Genomic DNA, 21743 nt, shown 5'->3' with positions numbered 1-21743 from the left:
CCACTCAGCTATCTAGGTATTAAAATGCATGATGGCTATAGTGACCCTTTTCAATCTTCTTTTCACCCCCCTGCAGACTTAGAGTTTACTCATGTCTATCTTTCCATCATAAAATATACAGTATATGGCAAAGTAAGAAAATTTGATTATTGTAGTCAAACGCATAATACCAAGAAAACCTGATTTTCAGGAATATTCTTTTGAATCTCTGCTGTTATTTGACACACTGATGGTTTAAAAAAGTTACCCCATGAATCAACAAATCAATACATATTTCAGGTCTATAGAAGGAATGATGATGGTCAAGTTATATAATAACTGTTTAGATTTGGAAATTGACAAAAATTGACATCTTGAGGCCGTTTGCAGTTTATGAAAGATCTTTCTGTAGGAAAATGACTAGATGCAGATTACTTCATCAGATTTATTAGCGCTGGTGGAGGAGGAAAAGCAGGTATTCCTTCCAGTTCTGCTTCAGCATCATCTGAAATCACTTGCAATTCTATAAAAGAAACAAAATTCAACGTATGAACCAGAAGATCTGCCCATTCAACAACAATATAACACATGCACATCTTCTTTGACATTTTATTTGATTAGTAAAATTCCTTGACGTGTTTTGGCAGGAGATAACAGCTTTATACATTGCCCGCAACGGAAAATGGAACCACCAGTAGTGAAATTTTTAATGACCAAGGGACCCTGTACCACATACCGGTATTTGAACTGTTTATTTCCTTTCAATAGCAAATATTGGTAAAGTTCTGGATCTAGTATGGAAGTAACTCTAGGAAGTAAGTATGGACAACATTAGAAATACTTAGTATGAAAGCACCAGTCCGTTGAACAAAATAATCTGTAGTATGAGTGGCCATCTTTTCTGGAACAAAATACTGTTTTTAACAGGGTGACAAATGGCCTTAATTGGTATTTCTTTTACCAGCCTGCTGGCGTTATGCTAGCTAGATGGTAACCCCGTCTGTGAGATCAATGTCAATCTCCTAAAATGTATTATTTATCTCATATGATATAGCTCACTTCTAACCTGCACCATATACCCTGGTCTCTTGTGATATCTGGATCACCTTTCATCCCTCCAATCCATTCTGAACACCTTTCCCAGATTCAGCTTTATAGCTTTGCTCTTCATCTGCTGTCCCGCTGTGTCAGTCCTTCCACTGGCTCTCCATATCCTCCAGAATTAAATTCAAACACCTGGGACTTACCTACAGAGCCCTTACCAACACCGTGCGCCCTATATATCTGCTCTTATCTCCAAACACTCTCTTAACCATCCTCTTAGCCCTGCCAATGACTTGGAGTTTCTCTTGGGTCTTTATCACTTCTTCTGACTTGCATCTCCAAGCATTTACCTATTCTACAGAATACTCTACCTCGCTCTGCCTACCTCCCCCTACATATTTTAACTTTAAATACTTACTAAAAAACCCACCTGTTTCACTCAATCCTCCTAAAACCCACAGTCCCCTTGAGAATTTTCACAGCACAGGCTCTCTACTTGACCAACAACCAAATAATCCTCGCCCAAGCAATCCCTCACCTTCTGTGTCACCCCCCACATCCTCCTAATAGAGTGTAAACCTGCCTATTCTGTTGACATTAAGATATGAGTAACAATGCTGTTCAATGGCAAAAAAACTTTTCCAGAAATAGTTGTTTAATGATGTAAAATGACGCCTTTGTCATTTTTGCTGGGAACACTTTATTTCCATTTGTCACAAAAGCAGGCACTGATAGGTTGTTGCCATATAAACATAAAAGCTCCTTAAAAAAGTGTGTTGCTTTTAGGTGATTAAACCTTAATTAAAAGAATAAAATGGCAGATCACCTAATGTTTATTTGCTTATAATAAGTGGAACAGTATCTTTAACAAGGAGAAAAAAATGCCTTCAGTTTATCAAACTCACTTACTTTCAAAGCCTATCTACATCGACTTATGTCAGGGCTGCGCTCAACTAGGATTCCTACGGTTCTCGGTAAAGCCCATTATTGTACAAAAACATTGTTTTCTTTAGGTAGAATTCTGTGAATAAAAAGGCTATTCTGCATGAAATCTTTAACTCTATGAAACACTTCTTCTTTTTTTTTGTTTTATAATGTATTTTGTTCTTTATCTAAACAATTGTTTCAGTATCTAAAGCGGGGGAAGGCTTGAGAGAGATGACCATTATTAACCATCAATTCCGAGGAGTTAAAGCAATTCGTACAAACGGTCAGTAACCAGGCGTAAAAACCTTTGATGAATTCTGTCCGAGTTTGCTCTATTGACTTAACATTGATGGACAAAGTCTATACTAATGTCTAGACTTGTCTCTTGCTGTGATCAACAGTAACACTCTGATGACATCATAAACACAACAAAAAAATACTACAAAAAACCCAGGATTATTATATATTTACTGCAATAGATTTAAAATATCTAAGACACAAGGAGTCCATGAAAAAACCCTCCAAGATTTAAAAAACTAAAAAGAAAAAAGTAAGTGTTTTTCAATAAAAAAAAACATGATTTACAAAAATATAAGACAATATTTGGAAGTTAAAAACTAAAGAAAGCAAAATGCTTTCAAATATTGCATGTATTTGCAAAATCGCATGTAAACATCACTTTTTCACACTTTTTTGCACAAATATATAAATGCTTAAAAAATCATACTATAGTCATCTGTTAACATCGAGCGACTCTTTAATGAAGACGATTACAAATATTCTATCAAGGACCACGACGCTTAAATTACCCATTAATGTATTTTTTAAATGTAAAAAAAAATGATGTCATATAGATACATAATTGTAGATGTAACTCCTTCTTAAACATAAACAAATATTCTCCGAAGACTAATGACATTTCACAGGTAATGCAATTTAGAAAGAAGCACTTCCATGTTTTCTTTTCTGACAATGTGAATTTTTGTAAACTACTATAAATTGCAATTCAAAAGCACTGATCTTACCATCCCCAATTATTTTTTATACTGGTCAAATGAATGCAGATACTCCCTTTTGGGAGGGGCGACATGACATTTCGCTTGGCACTTCTAAACAGGTCACAGACCTTTCGCAGACCCTAAGGCAGTGGGAGGGAGCTTTTTGCTAAACCGTGTAACCAAATCAACCCAATGGTTACCCCTTTTCAATACCACTGGAATGGCCTACACAATGCTATTCACATAGCAGCACAGGGACGGAAAGAATGGTCATCTGATGGAAATATCCCCCCCCTTCTCCTCGTTTCTTCTCACATTCTAGACACTTAAACCAGGTCATCTGGGTGGAACATCTGGACTATAAGCAAACACGGCGAACTAAAACGCCAGAAGATTAATATGAGGATTCCGTGTAAGATTATGAAAAATATAGGCAAAAAAAAAAAAAGACAAATCAAAAAATTGTGCTCATTATATCAGTTTGATGGGTCTTTGTTTGAAGCCAAAGGCACAAAGACACAACAAGGCTGCCCTGGAGATGACCTATTGCTTTCAAGTTGCTTAAGCACATCAGAATTTCCATTGTTAGGGTTGATTAATTGAAACTGATAAGTTACCATGAATAAAGATTGTTTTTCTGTTTAATGTGGTGGGACTGATTTGTTAAATGTCTCATTCATGTAGCTATGCGGTGCAGCATATGGGCGCAATGCATTCACTATCACAAACATACACAATTTCTTATGCTTGTATGGCCAGGACCAAAAGGCTTTTTTTTTTATAACTTTAATGGAAAAGTGTGAATGAAAACCCCCATTTAAAGAGTCACTAGTATCATTACATGGGACTACAATGTATTATTGACGGTGTCTGCTTTTGCATGAATGGGGGACAGAGAAGGGGTGGACAAAAACCTTAAAGGTACATGTCGACAAAACTAAGCTTGTGTATTTTAATACTGAAAACAAAAGAGCTTTAACTGAATGCGTTCCCTGTTTATAAAGCGAATGAATTCAGTAGTCTGACGTCAGGTTATGTCAGAGTAGCCTGATTAAGTTATCACATGTTGTAACCCTTGTACCAAAGCGACATGTTCCTCGCTGCTGATCCACTGAAAGGGTTAAACAAAAAAAGTATTCATCCTTAACGTATTTCTCGGTGGAGATTATAATAATACAACGTACCCGGGTGGAATGATATGCAATAACAGGATTCCCATGCCACACGTCTATGAAGCTGTCACTCTCAAATATTCAAGGCATAGAAACGCACGGCTTAATCTGATTTTTCAGAGCGTTCCCTATAGAAATCACTGCAGTGTGACACAAAATCAAATTAATTCTGAATAGTGTAATCCTATAAAATCCCCTTTACAAGCTGTGATATATAACACATTTCCAGGATAACATGGATTTTATGAAAGGGACTGGTGGGAGCAGAACATGAAATTACTGTTAGTACTAATTCTTTGCCTGGACATCTAGTTATCCGGGAGCCGGACAGAGACTTTAGTTCGACCTGGTGATGTCTAGAAGAAAGTTTAATAACATTGATCGTCAGCAGAGCTCAAGAGTCTGCTTGTTAAAAACCATTTGCATTAGAGTATAATTCTAGAGGCACAAATACCCAGCGCTACGGCATATGATGGCGCTATATAAAACAATAAATAACAATAATTATAAACTGTAAACCACAAAGCATCATTTTATTTTATCCAATATATGGGAAAAATTACCTCCAGAAAACGGATTTTTTTACATTAGCTATTAGCTTGTGAATCTTATGTTGCAGACACTACAATGGTTTTGGTGACATTTGGTTTATAGGTGAGGGGCTGCAACATTTCAAAGAACCTGAGATTGAAAACAGGTAGATTTGCGTTGATATTCCATAGACTTGGTGGGATAATAGTGTCAAGCCTGGACTGGCTATTGGGTAAACCGGGCAAATGCCCAACCTGCCAGATATCTTTATTGCCACACGTGGGGCAGATCCCATCCCACAGTGTGCAGCCGCCAGTTAGATTCACACGGCTGCACGCTACATAAATGTACGAGCGTAGCGTGTGGTTGCACGTAATCAGCAGGTGGCTTTATGTGCTTCCTTTATCAGACCACAGGGCTGGTTTGAATCCCCAGTCCGTCCCTGTCTTGTGGCAGTATAAGCAGTGGTGTATTTGGCCAGTGATGCCCCCAGCACTTACCTCCGCATACGCCATCTTTTCTGCTGAGTGCCAATATGTGACCACATTTGCTGGCGCTCCATCACTTTAGGATGGGTTTCACCAAGTAAGGTTACTATGGAAGTTGCATTGCATAGACCCCATGTCACTTCCCTCATATAAATCCAAAATAAAGAATTCTAGTGACACTTCATATCTGTACCATGACTGTGGACCACTGCCAACGCCAAAATGTAGGTGTTAGGTGAATGAATACATTGAGGAGGTTGAAACAGAGCCCTGGGTCTAGGGCAGCACTCAATATGTAGCTCAAGGTCATTTCTCAAGACTGTAATATTTAATGGTAGTTTAAACCATTATAATTTACCAAAAACCTCAGCAGCATTCCCCCGAAGAACATATTTGCCTCCTTTCCTGTCTTTCTGAATCAGACACATATTCAATAGTATATTTCAGCCAGTAAGAACTGAACACCATCACGTGCATTACTATGGGGCACATTTTTGCCCCCCCCCCATATAATCTTCTTCCACTCAGTAGTGCAGTTATGCACCGAGAATGTTGACTCAACACTTGACGACGCCACTCTTTAAACTCATGGTAGCCTGATTCCCTACTCACCATGACATACTATCTTTTGTTCTTGTTCACTCTTAGATTATCATTATACCTCTGATATCTGCTGCCTCTCTATCAGCCTAATGTCCACAAAAACCTGGATAGCTTAAATATGCAACAACTCTTCACAACACTAGAGAAGGGAATCCATTCATCTCAGGGTGAATTAGCTACAAAATGTATGAATGGCTTACATATTGATGGTCCAATTCAGTTCTCTCATTCAGGAAAGCATATCAGGGAATATTTTTAAAAACAAACCAATTTTGTGTTTACCATAATTACTCATACGATAGAAGTAATAAATACTGTCAGGAAGTTTGGTTAAAATAATTTCACAGGTAGAAATAAGTAATTAGAGTTCATATACTAAACCAAGCAGTCTCATGAAACTAAACTAGTAGAAGAATTGATGGCACTTAGAATGGTGGTTTTGCTAAGGATTGTTAATTAGCTGGTCATTTCTACTCAAATCAGACGGATTGTTGGAATTGGGTTTTGATATTAGTCTAAATTGATGAAAAAACATATTTAAATATATTTCTCAACAAAGAGCATTCCCAGTTGGTGCATTTTTGGGGGGTCCCCAGCACTTTGAGGAAGGACTCTTTTGTAAGCTGTGGTTTTCTCTGACAAACACAGGACATGATGCCATATCCGTTCAGAAGGACATGTGAAGGAAGACATCCTATGGATGCTATACCAGCTAGGCACAGACATCTATAGTGTTGTGGTCACAATGTAGATCTCTGATCTTCTCTACAGGCCCATTGAGTAGCAGGATGCTGGAAAGCCCAAAACAGAGATTTGCCAACGTAATCAGCATGGAGGCAACAGCCTTGGAGTTTGGATATCCCTTCTTTGGCATAGGCCTAGTTGGCTTAGGACAGAACGTGCTGCTGTTTTCGTTGACAGTAAAACTCATTAAGGAATCACCGATCATTATCATATTCTGTTTCCACTACAAATAGAAATACCCATTGTTACCCCATGAGCCAGCCTGCCCCTGGTCAGCATAGATTATGAAGGGCAAAGACTTTTTCTACACACTAATAGCCCTCTCAATAACGACCGTGCTTTGAAGATGATATTTTATTCACTGGCATAAAAGACGGGATATATTTTCATACCATGGCTTCTAGGATCAGCAGCCCTAATTGCTTTAATTAATATCAAAATCAGACAAATTCAAAGATAGTAAAAAATGAACTGGCATATGTCTTAATTATTAGATGGAATGTAAGGAAGTTTTACTTTACAGAGAAGGTGAATTAACATCAACACAGGATACATAGAACAGCCTCCCATTAGACGTGGTAGAGGCTAATACAGTAAGGGAATTTAAACATACATGGGATAGGCATAAAGCTATCCCGATTCTCAAGACCAAGGACTGGTTAAGGTCTGACTCTTTACATTAGGAAAAATAGTCAGACTGGATGGACCGAATGGTTCTTATCTGCAAATATATTTCTATGTTTCAATTTCCAAAATAGTCTGCATATTATGACACCGCTGTTGACTTGATGTATAGAATGATAAATCCCTTAAACATATAGGAATAAGGAATAAATATTTTAATCTGCTACATGCCAGAAATGTACAGAGCAATGTGGCACTGAAAGGGTTAGTTGAGTAGTGGGGCGGCATGGCTAACTCCTCCATTATCAGGCCAAGAAAGAAAGAAAAAACAATGTAATCTGCTGGGATTATACGTGCGACTTCTGTGCATCAGATATTCATGTTTGAGCTTTCTCTTGCTGACAAGCAGGTAAAGAAGCACTGTTACCTTAAGTTTTTTTATCTTTAGGATTCGTGTCTTTTCAGCTCATTAAGGAGATTCCTAATGAGTAGAAAGTCAACAGAGCCAAATTACAGGACTGTGAGAAAGTTCTGCTTGAGTACATAGATGCAAGTGAAGTAAGTTAAACAAAGATCCAGTTGAGTCAATGCACTTAAGACATTCTTTTTCTCCAAAAGGTAATTTGGCTTATCATACCTGGTATGGCATAAACTGCTATATAAACCAGTTGTACTTAATACTAGACTTGATGTAGCATTCATATCGCTTAGTGACCAACCATTAAATACAGCTCTGCTGTGCTAAATTGAAAAACAAATCTAGGATGTTGAGAAAACGATCTACGGCACGTTAGGCAATTTCTACAGATGTCTATTAAGGAATTGCCAAGGCTGCCGATATGGACAAAAACATATTCTGCTAAATAATAATCCCGATGATCAACAGAACCCAATACATAGAACCCAACCAAAATATGTTAAATGCCATCCACAGTAAGTCTATGCAATTAACACAAGACTCTTTCCCACCACTTTAGTATAGAAATATAAGGGATCCATTTCTAATGTGGCTGCAACTTGAAGTCTCCTTTTGGTTGCTGTTGGCCTGGCTTAGAATCAGAGCTCCTTATATACAGGAAAGAAAACCTAAAAGAGTAACCGGCAGGGATAGGCAAAGTGTCCGTACAAGGACACCAGTGTCTGTGGAAAGGGTTGTGAAGGTCCATAGACATCATTAAATTATCCACCACAGACCCCAATAAATGTCCACCATGAGCAATGTTGGTGCCTACCCCTGATAACGGGATCCACAGTCGGGGCACTTTTATTAGCATCATGGGTGAAAATTATGTTTTTAAGTAGTAACAGTGAGTGTAATGACATCGCCCGACTACTTAGTAGACTCTGTGGTACAACTAACATCTACAAACAAAGGGTAAGCAGTGACACATTATGGGCTACCAAAGTCCATGTTGAAAGGTTTAAGGTCTGATGCATGCCAAGGAACACACGGGAACAATCCTTCAACTAGGGTGACCCTGCCGAACACCAGAACTGGATAAAATACATTATCATAGGAATGCATATAGAGAGTCAACTAAAACGAATAACTAATTAATGGTCTTATGTCCACAGCAAGCAACCTGTGAATTAACCTGAGAAATAAACTGTTCGAACTGCATATAGTTTGAAAGGTTTGGCTCTTGGAGAAGTGAGGAATCGAATATTAGAATGCAGTGCTTTTACAATCTTCAAATGGAATATCAGACGCTAACTAACATTCTCAGGATCTAATGTACAGAAGCCCATCAGTATAACGTTAATGCCATTCTGGAGTCTTTAGCACAAGGTGAAAGCTTTTATTGGCCCGGCATAGAGAGAGATGTGGAGTCACATAGGCTTTTGGGACCTCAGTGGTCCGCCTAAGTATATTGTGATTTGTATGTATCTCATTGTGGTGATACCGCATAAAACTGTCACATCGGCATACTGTAGCTACAGCATTTCGCCTCCAAACACTGCAGATTACTGAAATACAAAAGACGGTATCCGGATTTGCATAATCTCTTGAGCACTCAGTAGTATTATTATCATAAAATTCCAGTCATCTGTAATACACACTGTTATTGTACGCAGCAAATCGCTTAGTGAAGCGGAACAGAAATAATAATTAACATTGGGCTGATTTGTCCTCTGCTGTGTCGCCATTAACCCTTTCCCTGGGAGAGAAAAGCATTGGGCTCGGAGACATTACTCAGACATCCGGCACAGTAAGGGTTAAGCATGGGGGTGAAGACAATTATGTCACTTAATTAAATATTGAATAGTGGAGAAAGACAATTCTTAAAACATAATCTTTCATTTATAGTATTAAATAGACTAAATCAATACACAACAGACAGAACGCACATGGGATCTGGGCTAAATGCTGCCTATAGTGTTATCACAATTAGTAATACAATATGTGTTATCAACACAACAGATTATATATATATCTATATCTATATATCTATATCTATATATATATTATACACACAGCCCTGAAAACAAAATCCACACAGATTCATAAGCACTATTATAATAAAAATAGTGCGGGCTTGCAGTTGTAAGTAAAGAAGGAGAGGCTGGGGTAGGAATATATTTCCCCATTCTCTCCAGCATACCAAAATGTGCATTTATATGCTTGTTAGGGTGTGTTTTACTTTTTGTATTTTTTTTCCATGCGCGCTTTTAGACCGTCGCATTAATATATATTTAGCTAGTCTCGCCCCTTGATTAAGAATAAACACATTCTCCCGTCCTTAGCGAAAAAGTAACTGCACAGGCCACAGCTTCAATGTGACGTTATATGAAGACATCTGTCTGTATTTTTCTGGTAGAACTTACCATCTTCAGAGAATGCGTCCTGCTCTTCTATCTCTGTGTATCCTGCCCCAAATTCAGTTGGCTGGATTGTGGTGGGGGACTTGGTCCTAATCTGGGGCTGTAAAGATTGACAGTCTTATGATGTAAAATCTTGTTACATTTGGTTTGACATTTACCCAGGACACATACAATTTACATGATGCTGACCAGCACATTAAAAGTGTTACCCAGGAGTATGTGTGATGTATAACTAAATAACTGATTTCCATCTGAGTGTATACTTCACTGAAACTGCAGGACAGAACTAGTCCGCACCTTCAGAAATATATATACATGCCCTAGATATATTAAATGATGTGGGAACTCTAATTACATTTAACCTTATTGTGTCAAGCAATACACATACTTCATATAAACAGGTGAGCAGTATATTTACACACCAAAGGTAAAGTCGGCAGATAAAAGTTATTTTTTGCTGGGTGGCTTGCAGGGGCTGTTCCTATGCCATCCATCTGTGAATAGAAAAAGCACAGTAACTATTATTATTGCAAAGTGGTTCATTACCTTTGTCATTACTAAGATTCCCATGGATCATCATTAACAACATCAAATACTAGAATCTCCTGTGCATATATGTGGCTTTGCAGTATAATAATGGTGCTCAATATATCTGACCTCCGTACCATACAGTGAAGAAACTGTAAGGTATAAGTACTTGGCACCCCAAAACATAATCCCAGAGTATTCAGAAAACCGTTAACGGTGGGAAGCCAACTCATATGTTTCACAGGTACCTATGATTAAGACTCATACAATGAAATGAGTCAGACTTCCTGCATTTAGACATTTTCTGAAAGCAACGCAGTCCAACATTTGCAGCTGACCGATGGTGACGCTTGGTAGAATAATCTGGTTATATTTTCTAAAACAAATGGAACGTTTCCGCAGGTACACCGCCCATTAAGCAAATGGGAATCATTATAACGACTTTCAATGAGAGTACTTTCCTGCAACTGATTGGCTGCTTCCAGTATCCAATCAGTGGCAAGAATTGGACCACAGAGGAGGAGGGCAGCGACAGGGCTGCAGCATTTCCTTCAGGTTAAGCTCTGTAACATTTTTTTTAGTTTTTAAAGAATACGTATTAAAGTACCCACAGAGTACAGTAAAGTGTCCTTGCAACCTTGTGTATGATACTGAAAACCTGGTGCATTTGTAGGTCTCACATGGATTTATTGAAGCGTGCGTTTGACAGGGGCTTGAAAACTTAAATTCACTAACTTGACCATCATTTATAAAGGATAGCAACATAGTCTGGTTTAGGCGTATAAGGCGATTGGGTTCCTTGATGGGCTGCAGCTCATTGTAGGGATCTCTGCCCCCCTGCCCTCTGCCTCTAGAATCTTTTCCATCACTCTACACGGCCTTAAGAGACAGGGTCTGCAATATCAAGTTGCATGCTGGCACATCCATCTTGGCAGAGAGGGTGCACAGCATCAGGAAGATGACCTGGTAAGGTAGGTTGTGGGGGGGCAGCTAGGGGTGATGTTCTGGGTCAGCCCTAGGGCAGCAGTCCTCGTACATAAAAAGTGATAAAGGACCAATCCTTGCAAATGTTGGACACTGCATACTTTAATCGCTGAGATTTCTTAAAAGCCTCTTCACTGACTTCTCTATGCATTATATGCAAATGCATGCCCAGGGTTCAATCAATATTAAAGGCAGCCCTGTACATTGCATGAGGAATTTGCCAAGATTTGCCACTCATAATGCATAGTGAAGTAAAAGCACAGCTCTCCCGCAAACCCACCTGATTACTCTCTCTATAATGAACAGACCCCAGAGACAGTGTTGGATGCCAGTGATCACTATGGCCCACATAATGGGTGTATTCTCACTTCAAACACATTGGGCAGCATATATAATCCATACCATGTAACTGACGGATACCCTGTGAAGATTCATAGCTTGGCGGTGAAGAGATTGTCTAAGGAACATTTCATCTTTGATAGCATGATAACTAAAAGAAGAACAAATAGAAAGAATAAAAATAATATAATATCTTTAAAAGTGCTCCAACCATCATTATATGCACCCTTGGATATAAATTGAGTCTCCGAAAATGTCATTGTATGAGTGGAGCGCGGTTGATAATCAAACAATAATTGGTCAGTGACTCGATAAAAACACACTTTGAACAGGTTTACCAATAAATAGGCAGAAATAAATCAGTTATTAGCAGCAGGTGTCATCAGTGCAAGATCCAAAAGGCCCACTTGTGCACCAAAAACCCTTGGGGCCATACGGAGTTGGCTGTATTGTGCTTCTTAATTAACATTAGAATCTTACGTCTCAATAGGGTAGGCACTAAAAGAGCTTGATTTATCTGAATGTTACTACTCCAAGTACCTTTAGAAATCATCTACAAGGCAGGGTTTGCCGTGAGGTTAAAGTGGGTTAAGTTATAAGAATGCTTTAAGGATCAGTGATATGCAGCGATGAATGAGCTTAGAACCTGTGAGTGAATGACACTTTTGGTCCAGTGAGCCCCGTCCTTCCCTACCGGCCCAAACGTGTCTCCACCAACATTTTGTTAAGATAATAAAAGATGGATCCAAAATGTAAAAAAACAAACAAAAAAAACCACACTAGATCTGGGTTTGGAGGCATGGGAATGAAATGCTGGCACTATTCAGCCTGTGGGACTAAGTCCAGCCAAACGCCCCATTAGGAGTTTATAGAATTTTAATTCTTTGCTGTGATGGTTTAATCACACAAGAATAAAATATCAACTCAAGAAGCTCCTTCTATGACAACAACCTATCACCAGCTTAATGTTAGGGAAAAATTTTGGCATTCGATGGAACGCAGACTATAATTTCTGTTGTAAATAATTCCAACTGTGTAAAAAGAGGCAACGTATTCAGAACAGCATTTTCAATATGCATTAAATTATATGAGACCAACCCCAAACTGTTTAAAATAATGCAACAGTTCCTTCGTAAGCACATTTAGGCCATCAGGGGTTACCCGCCCTAAATGGGAGAACGGAAAGTAAGTAATGTTTAAACACAGTTAGGAACAATACATTTATTTCAGAAGCTGGATATGTGAAGGAGAAGCAGCTAAACATTAAATGATAAAAGAGAATGGTTAATGTGGAACAAGATAGCAAAAGGGAAAACAGGACTCCAAGCCCACACAGGCCTATATTAAATGAGCGCTAGATAAAGGACAAGAGGTACCCTTTGGCTTATCAAACATGGGCCACAAATCATAACGCTGTCTTTACTTATCTGTGCTCTTTGCTGCTTGCAGATGCCATATCACAAGGCTGCAATTGTAGTCAAGTAGCCGCAGCATCAGGCCAGCTAGAGCAATACAATTAGTCAATCATTTCCAAACTAATCTAACAGCCCCCCTCCGCTTTTTGTTTTCCTTTTTACTTTCTTTTGTAAAAATCTCATGATTTCCTCTAACATCAGTATAAAAAGTATACACCGAACGGCAATATCTACATGATTTCATGATGAAAAATATGTATTTATACAATTTTTCTCAAGGGCTGCACATCTACCAGAGTCTCAATAGACGGGATCAATTGTCCCTCATTTATGCCCATCTAGAAAACCTGATCACAGTAAACATATGCAGCAAAGCTATGAAAAGTATTTCAAATGAATTTGTGTGTAAATAGAATTTTGCATACATTGTCTCATGGAACACCCAATACTAAGTAATAAGGCAAAAGACATCATCTCAGAAAGAGTCAAATATGTTCCCAAGGAGGATAAAGCCATTGGAAGCAACTAATCTCAGCGGTAAACAAAGTTGCCTCGTATCAGACATAAGGGAAAACTCACAGTTTTTATAAGGTTTTTTTTTCCCAAAGGTGGAGAATATCTAGTACACATCAGTTACATCTTTCAGGCAGCACCACAGCACTCCAAAGGGGTACACGGCAGCTCCCCATTATGTAACACTTATGTGGATGGAGGGAAGGGAGCGAGGACTGAGACTGGGAGAAGAGGGTCATGCTGTGATGAAGTGAAAGGAGTAGAGAGACTTTTTGAAGTGGTTTTAAGGGGACCAAGAACATGGCGTGCTTTGGGAACCCATGATGATCTCTAAATAGGGTTCGATAAACATAATTAACAGACCAGTTATAAAAGACTCACATAATTTCTCCATTCAAGCTGGAATATTACGGGTATCAAGGTGGACATCTTTAATTTCCATGACTTTTCCCAGCAGCTAAAAGATGGCTTCTAGCGGCAGGAGATGGGTAGAATCCCACATGCCCAGCAGGAATACAGATTGTATTCCACCTCACAGTAATCGAGGAAGGAATATTTTTCCCAAACATAAAACGATCGTACCTTAATCACTCTCTGACCATTCTCTGTACCATCCCAGCTCAGAGAGAACCGAGAAGCCGATGGCTCTGCACTAGTTGGTTACATGTATCCTACACGCCACCATGGCTTTTACATGTTTTCCTACTGTGAATGATACCCGTCCTTTCATTTTCTTCTGCATATTTACATTTGAATTGCCACAAATGAATGTATCTGTATGTGTCCTTCTATATCATATTTCCTCTTTACGATATGCTACTGTTTTCAAGACAATGATTCCAACCAAAAGAACCCCCACCACATACCCCCATTTAGATAGATTTGTATCTATCACTTACCTGTGCTTTAATATTTCAAATTTCTTCTCCCACATCTTGTTAATTCTCTCCGGCTCCCTCCGAAGCCTAAAATTCAGAAAGCATTCCATCACGCTTTGTATAAATATTTGACGTAATTAAAGATTAAAATGCTAATTGTACCTATGTATGGTCATCTCATGCTCTTCTTTAACGTGCAAAAGCTTTTTAATTTGAGCGAGTAGCTTTTCTTTTTCTTCACTTCCACTCTGGAATAAAAAAAATATTAAAAAAAGATATTAGCAATTGGTGCCAGAGTTCTTTCCAATCTTCAAAATATATAGTATTTTTGTAATTGAGAATATGAATTCGAAATCAAATATTTCTAGTTTAACAATCATTTCATTTTAAGCAGGAATCACTTTTCCCAAATATTCCATTTTACAGTTTTGTACCCTAAACAGCTGTATTTCGGTACTACAATTCCAATTTATGTGTATACAATTAGCAGCTGCTGCCTTAGCCTTCTGTTCGTTGGATTTAATGATTATTCCGCCCCATTGTCAATTCTCCCATATTGTTAAGTTACTATTCTTCTTTGGAAGCAGGGTTAGAGGAGAGGACAGGGCTGGGCCTTGTACTTACCTTTCCACTTTGCAACGCATTAAGGGAGAATGCCCGGATATGATGTCATAACCTGGCGGACAGCTTCAATGCGCCTCTTGATGGAGGTCTCTGAAAGACCACCATCAATTCTACAGCTCAGTGAGTCTGTCAGGGGAGATCTTCTGATCTCTCGAACAGCCCATCAACCCAAAAGTAGGGCATTTCCGCAGGGGTAGAGGCGGATAATACCTGAAAATCGTGACTGCCCCGCAAAAAATGGGATGTATGCTGAAAAATCACCATGGGAAAATCCTCAAGGAGATGATCATAATTATGACATCAAAATGCTGCCCGTGTATTTTGATGTGGGAGGCAGCGTTGGCTTGCAGATGAACACCATTAACTTAGTGATATCAGAAAATATAATCGCTTTTTACTTAGCAAAGATGGAGGGATGGACATAGATCCTTGGGGGCTGCGATGGCCAAGAGTCATCCATTAATGGAGCATTGTTTAGCAAAATTGTTTAACTAAATAACAAATAAAGTAAGATTTTTTTTTTAAACTGGGAAATGTACTATTAATTTCACTGTCACAGTCAGGGCCGGCGCCGCCTGTAGGTAAAGTAGGCACCAGCCCTGGATACAGTCAGCTAGAATTTTAATAGCATTCTAGTTGTTCTGCACCTTCTTAGTGGCTCCAATATGTTGTCTAGAACACAATAAAGCATCTGAGCTAAGAGAATAATCACAGAATGATTAACTGCGCGAGGGAACGCTAGTACATTTGTTGAATTGTGTACCTCCTGGCCGCCTGTAGGAATCATAACTTTTTGCTGGATTTTTTTCAGTTGTTCGGTTTCAAGAAGTAGGAGCTGCCTCTGCTTCTGAATGTCTTCCAAGATTTGACTTTCGCTTTCTTGCTTGAGTCGTGCTTGACGTTCTTGTTCCAGACGGGCCTGATGTTCTTGTTCTATTCGCGCTTGCTTAAACAAGAAGATGATCCATGACATCAGCAGACATATTATCAAATAAGAATGTCAAACAGAGAAGAGACAAAAATTTTTATAAAAGTATCTAATTGGTTTCCATTAGCTATTGTTCCACATGGTTTTTGTAAATGTGGGGCGATGTCCTACCTTCCTAAACAGAGTCATTATTTTTAATTTATATAGTGCCAATGCAGCGCTTCTTTACAATACATAGAGAGGGTCTGACAAAAGTAGAGCTGACAGACTAAGACGAACAGATACATTAGGTGAGGCGGTCCTGCTCGTAAGATTACAATTTATAGGCTAGGGCCAGTGGTGTCACCATTCGCATTGCCCTAGGCCCAACCTGGTGTAGCACCCCCTTATGAGAACGGCGGATAGAATTGTAGGTGCGGAGTACAAAGATTGTACGCTTCTCAGAGGAAGTGGGTTTTTGACTAGTTTCCTGATTATTGAGAGTAAAAGATGGAGGTTATTCGGAGGTTAAATGCCCTCTTTATAAACAATGCTCTCAACCGCTTTCAATAAAAGAGCTCATAAGAGTCAATATAGCAGTGTTGCAGTTTGGGGGTGTGGAGGGGTCTTGAGGCAGCATCTCCTGTGTTGCAATAGTGGGGGCACCTTTTTTTATTTGGGAGCGCTCACGCCTTCACCAGCCAACTCACACCATGCGGGTCTGTGTCTAGCCAGCATAGCCTCTGTAGAGTCTTCTAACCCTAGCAAATATGACATCATGTCCCAGCGCTCAGTACAGGGGACGCTTGGTGCCGAGTGAAGACCCCGCTGCAGGTAGCTTATGGGGTACTACTCAGCCTTCACTACTGATGTACCACATGCAAAAACAAAATTAATACCAACATACACTGCAAATTCTGGCCACACTAGGCTAGCCTTTCTTTTTACGTGAAATGCAATAAAAGGTATGTTTTATTTTTCCAGCTGCTAGATCATTTTTTTCCACTACTGAGGAAAGGATTGTTGCAGCTCTAAAGTATGGCTGACTCTGTTGTTCAATTTGTTTTGTTGCACCGAAATATAAAATTTGACCTTAATAAATTTTCTCTTTTAGGTTCTACATGATTAAAACTAATTTTATGTACACAATAGATTACAAAATCCTATGTACGCCCCATGTTCTTATTCATAATGAACACGTGACCACGTGAGGACTTTGAGTACGCCTTTGAAGAATGAGAACACTCAACAACCTCCATACGAGATAAACTTTCAACTTTATCGTGGCAGGACCTGACCCATTCTCTTATTTAGTTGAAGCCATCACCTCGTTCCACGACTTGCTGACACAATCCATTTTCTTTGCAAAGCAGCTTCTCACCTACACGGACATTTTATTGACATGTGCAAACAGGAGACTCTTAACCTCTTTTGAGGCCATGATTTTGGTGACATATACAATTGTTCTCTCCTCGGCACTGAGAGATGCACTAGGTTAGCCAACCCACACTAATTTACTTGAATTTAGTACAAAGTAACTGTTCAATATAAAACATGCAGTTTTGAAATAATTCTATGGATATGGTAGATTTAAAATATAGAACTATTCTGTAAGATCTGCAAATGCCTTACTTTGGAAACACGTTTGTTAAACAGTAAGGGTTTTTGGACAGAGATGGTAACTCTGATCTGCCACTTCTTCTAAAGTATATATTTTTATATATATATTTATTATAAATTATATAATATATATTATATTATATGTTAAAAAAAGCAATTCGTATGCCTGAAAAACCTAATGTTTATACCATGGTGGGAGACATTTTTGCTTCCATTTCACAGGACCTACAGGATTATTCCTCCCCCTGCTCTATTAAGGTACTGTTTATTGATAATTGATTCCGGCAGGATTTGTAAGGAAAAGGGAGAGAATGGGAAATTAAATATTGCAGACCCCGCCACAAGCTTCCATAGACGTCAGCTTCCATCAGACAAACTTTTAAACTCAGAAGCAATGGAAGAAGCACAAGCTATAACACGTGTTGATAAATTAATTTATTAAGCTGTGACAGAGCCTTTAACAATTTTTAAGAGATTTTTTTATTTAAAAAAAATGCTATATATTCTCCGAGCTACACTGCATCGTTGGTGTCAGCGAAGATGTCAGAATTATAGCTTACAACAAAAATGATTTTCTTCCAGGTATTGCAATTAATATAGAATTCCAACATCACAATAGAACCATTTATGAGAATTCAGCTTTGGGTAATTTGCATATATGGGTGCTTGGTGATGTCACAAAGGGTGGGGCCAATCCATTAAAACGGTTTGTTTTTTTCTTGTTGGTTTAACTATATACTTGTAATTCTGCAACCACAATGCATAAAGTGGATTTTCACTTAAACCTTACTTTGGTGACGCATTTCCCTAAGCTGGAAATGTGTTACATACGGAGGATACACAATCTACCCTTTTAATATTTCATATGTATAAAGAAAACAAAGCACCCGCGCTCTGTGCAAATAGGCTCTTAAAATACAAGCCTTGCCTGGCCTATGAGTCCGACGCAGGTGTACAGGTCTTTTTAATGTGCTTATAGGAGGTTCAGCCGGTAGCACCTTGCAAACAAAGAACAGAATGTATGCTAACATTGGGCAAGGACGTTTAATGGTTAATGTAGCAGCCTCTTTACAATTGCTATTTATTTTCAATATCTTTTAAGCAGGAAAGGCATACTGTAAAACAAATCTCATTTCAAGTGTGCTGGATAAATACACAGAAGAGTAAGATACACACAACAATATGATATGTATTTATCCGGTTTATCCGGCCATACAACACTAAGTATATGAAAATGTTTACACGCTACAGGCGGCTAATGGACGGATGTGCCATATAGATGAAACCTTCAAAAATCATGTATTATTCTATAAGTAATGATTATTGACTAAGCCAGCGTATTGAAGGCGATTGACATAAATAGAGGATTCAAATGCAAAATGAAAACAATGCATGTGATTTGATCTATACATCACGCTAGCCATATTACTTGCAAGAATGTAAAATGGATTTTGCGTTGCTAGAATAATGTATTTTATAGGTATAGAATATTTGGAATTCTAAACAATGTTAAACTTCTGTAGGAAAGTGAGAAAATCGTATGTACTTTGTCTTTACTATTTCTTTGAAGAAAAGTGGTACTTTATGTGTATTTTGTTTCTGAGCAAAATAAAAATGTATTTAGATTTCAAGTCATTCTTCATGAAACAGAGTTGAGTTGTTTTGTTTAAAATGTCTATTTGCCTGTAATGTACATGCAGTTTCTTCACTATTCTTCTCTTTTGGTGGTACCAAGAGTGTGGGTTCTACTTAAAGTTTATGATATTGGTATTTTACTAATTTTATATAGTATGTATGAATATATGTATGTATAAGCTACTATACAGACAGAATATATATATATATATATATATATATATATATAAAATATATATATATATATTATCCATATATATTTATATATTATCCATATATATATATATATGTATATATATATATATATATATATATGTATATATATATGTATATATATATGTATATGTATATATATATATATATATATATATATATATGTATATATATATGTATATGTATATATATATATATATATACATATATATACACACATATATACGCGCCCAGGGTTGTACTGATTTAAATTTGTTCCTCCTGCAAGCTTCACCTTTAAGATAATTATGCATTACACAACAAACACACGCATGGATGTAACTTATATACTCTATATACTCGTCATTCATGCCGAGGCAAATATGTCCTGCAGCCAAAGGCAAACAACTTGCACCTGGTTTGAGACACACAAGCCACAAAAAAGAAGAAATAATCAAAGCAAATGAGAAAAGAAAACACAAGCCGTAACATACATCGCCTAGTTATCATTTGATGGCTATAAAAATGGTGCGTAACACAGTCGTGGGCCATTGAACCCCACCGGCCAGCACTCGTGGTGAGCTGGAAGCCTGGTGAAGTGCTTTTCCCATCATTTCACATAATCTTTATTAACATATTCATTAGGCTGGTCGTCTTTGGGAAGACATGCGTTGCCAATGAGTAGTTCATTAATGCAAAGGCAGGCTTGATCCTGTCATCAATTTAACAACAATAAATTGTATTGATGAGGAGGTTAAACATGGGCAATCATCGCGGTTTTCAAAGCCGAGTGTGGATGCCTGCAAATGGGAACAAAGAGAAGCAGCGAGTCTGGGGATCCACAAACAAAACAAGGGGCAATAAACAGGACAGTGATAAGGGAGCAGTCCAGCACCTGGGTTGGGAAGATCTTAAGTCTGTACCCACTTGTGTGAAGACCTGAAGATTATCAAGAGCAATTCATCAAAACTAGAAAAAAAAAAGCCTGTTCTGAATTATGGGGGGCAGATCAGCCCACTTGCGCCATACTATTGAATTGTATTAGGTTAATTGCATAGCCTATTAAACATATTGTTTGGTCATTATAAGCCTTGTGTAGTAGTGGTAGTGTTATGACAACTTCACTAAGTCATAAAATATATATATTATGGTGGGGAATCAGGTGTCTGTATATATATTTTATTTATTTTTAGGACAAATTAAGATATTCATACATAGCGAGTTTTTGATGAACCGTGCGTCTTGTGACATTAAAGGTAAAGATACAAAACACATTCTATTCCTCACTGTTTCCCATGTATGTCGACTGAAATCATAAAATTAATGAAAATTAATGGAAAATATCTGCAATACAAATTGGGCATTTTTACAGATTGACAAAGTAAATTACCCTGTTAGTAAGTTTATTAATTTATGTTTTGGGCTCTCAGGGGTCTCTTCTTCAAATGGAAGCTGAAGATAAGACCCAAAAGTCGGTATCATCTTCATCTAAAGACTCTTGGATGCCACTAGAGATGCTTATGGAATACATGCGGTATATTGTAGGCCTGGCGATAAATCATTGGAGCTGTTTGGAGTTTGGATATATAAGCACAAGAGGTATATTATAAGAAGCAGGTCCTGGGGCCGGCGGCCCTTCTGCCACCCGAGAGCAGATCAGCATAGTGGGCGATCAGGCTCCCTAGTGCAATGCTGCTCAATGGGCTGGTAGAGATCCATTTACATTATGGATGAGTATGGAGGACTCTTAACGGGCAGAGACATGGGATATGAACTCAGCTGTGGGGACAGTGGCTGCGGAGCGGGTGAATGAAGGAGTTGCCCTGGGTCAGGCCAGGAGAGGATTGAAGGTTAATTACATTAAAACATGTATTTAAGTGGTTTTAGCATATCATGGCTTATTTGCTAAACAGGTGAGATCAACACTATTCTTGGAGAGAAAACTTATTGCGGTAGACCCCTTGGATGGCATAATTGGACAGGATAGACAAAATGTTTCAACATTTGTTTCAACTCACAGCTTAGTGAATAACTACCATTGTCAATCCAAGTGACTATTTGAAATCTTGCGAAGGCTCATCCTGTTTCAGATCCAAGTACGCAATGTTCCCCAAGGCTAGTTAAATGGCCATTAATGTTAAAGTGTGTTTGTTGGATAATATTATCCAGTTTCTG

General features: G+C 38.3%; 1 protein-coding gene across 1 annotated transcript in view; it reads right to left on the bottom strand.

Annotated features, from left to right (window-relative positions):
- Nucleotides 1–352: 352 nt before the first annotated feature.
- Nucleotides 353–21743, bottom strand: part of C5H10orf67 (chromosome 5 C10orf67 homolog) — a 44365-nt gene continuing 22974 nt past the window's right edge. Inside the window, exons 10-16 of the mRNA XM_053467141.1 lie at nucleotides 15978–16160; nucleotides 14753–14838; nucleotides 14612–14677; nucleotides 11848–11935; nucleotides 10356–10427; nucleotides 9937–10033; nucleotides 353–502 (exon numbers count right to left, since the gene is read on the bottom strand). Of these exons, the coding sequence (XP_053323116.1) occupies nucleotides 411–502; nucleotides 9937–10033; nucleotides 10356–10427; nucleotides 11848–11935; nucleotides 14612–14677; nucleotides 14753–14838; nucleotides 15978–16160 (684 nt within the window). The 3' untranslated portion in view covers nucleotides 353–410. The remainder of the gene's footprint in view (nucleotides 503–9936; nucleotides 10034–10355; nucleotides 10428–11847; nucleotides 11936–14611; nucleotides 14678–14752; nucleotides 14839–15977; nucleotides 16161–21743) is intronic.

This window comes from Spea bombifrons, chromosome 5 (genome assembly GCF_027358695.1).
Source record: "Spea bombifrons isolate aSpeBom1 chromosome 5, aSpeBom1.2.pri, whole genome shotgun sequence".
Classification (NCBI taxonomy): Eukaryota; Metazoa; Chordata; class Amphibia; order Anura; family Pelobatidae; genus Spea; species Spea bombifrons.
This window is presented reverse-complemented; position numbering and strand designations above follow the sequence as displayed.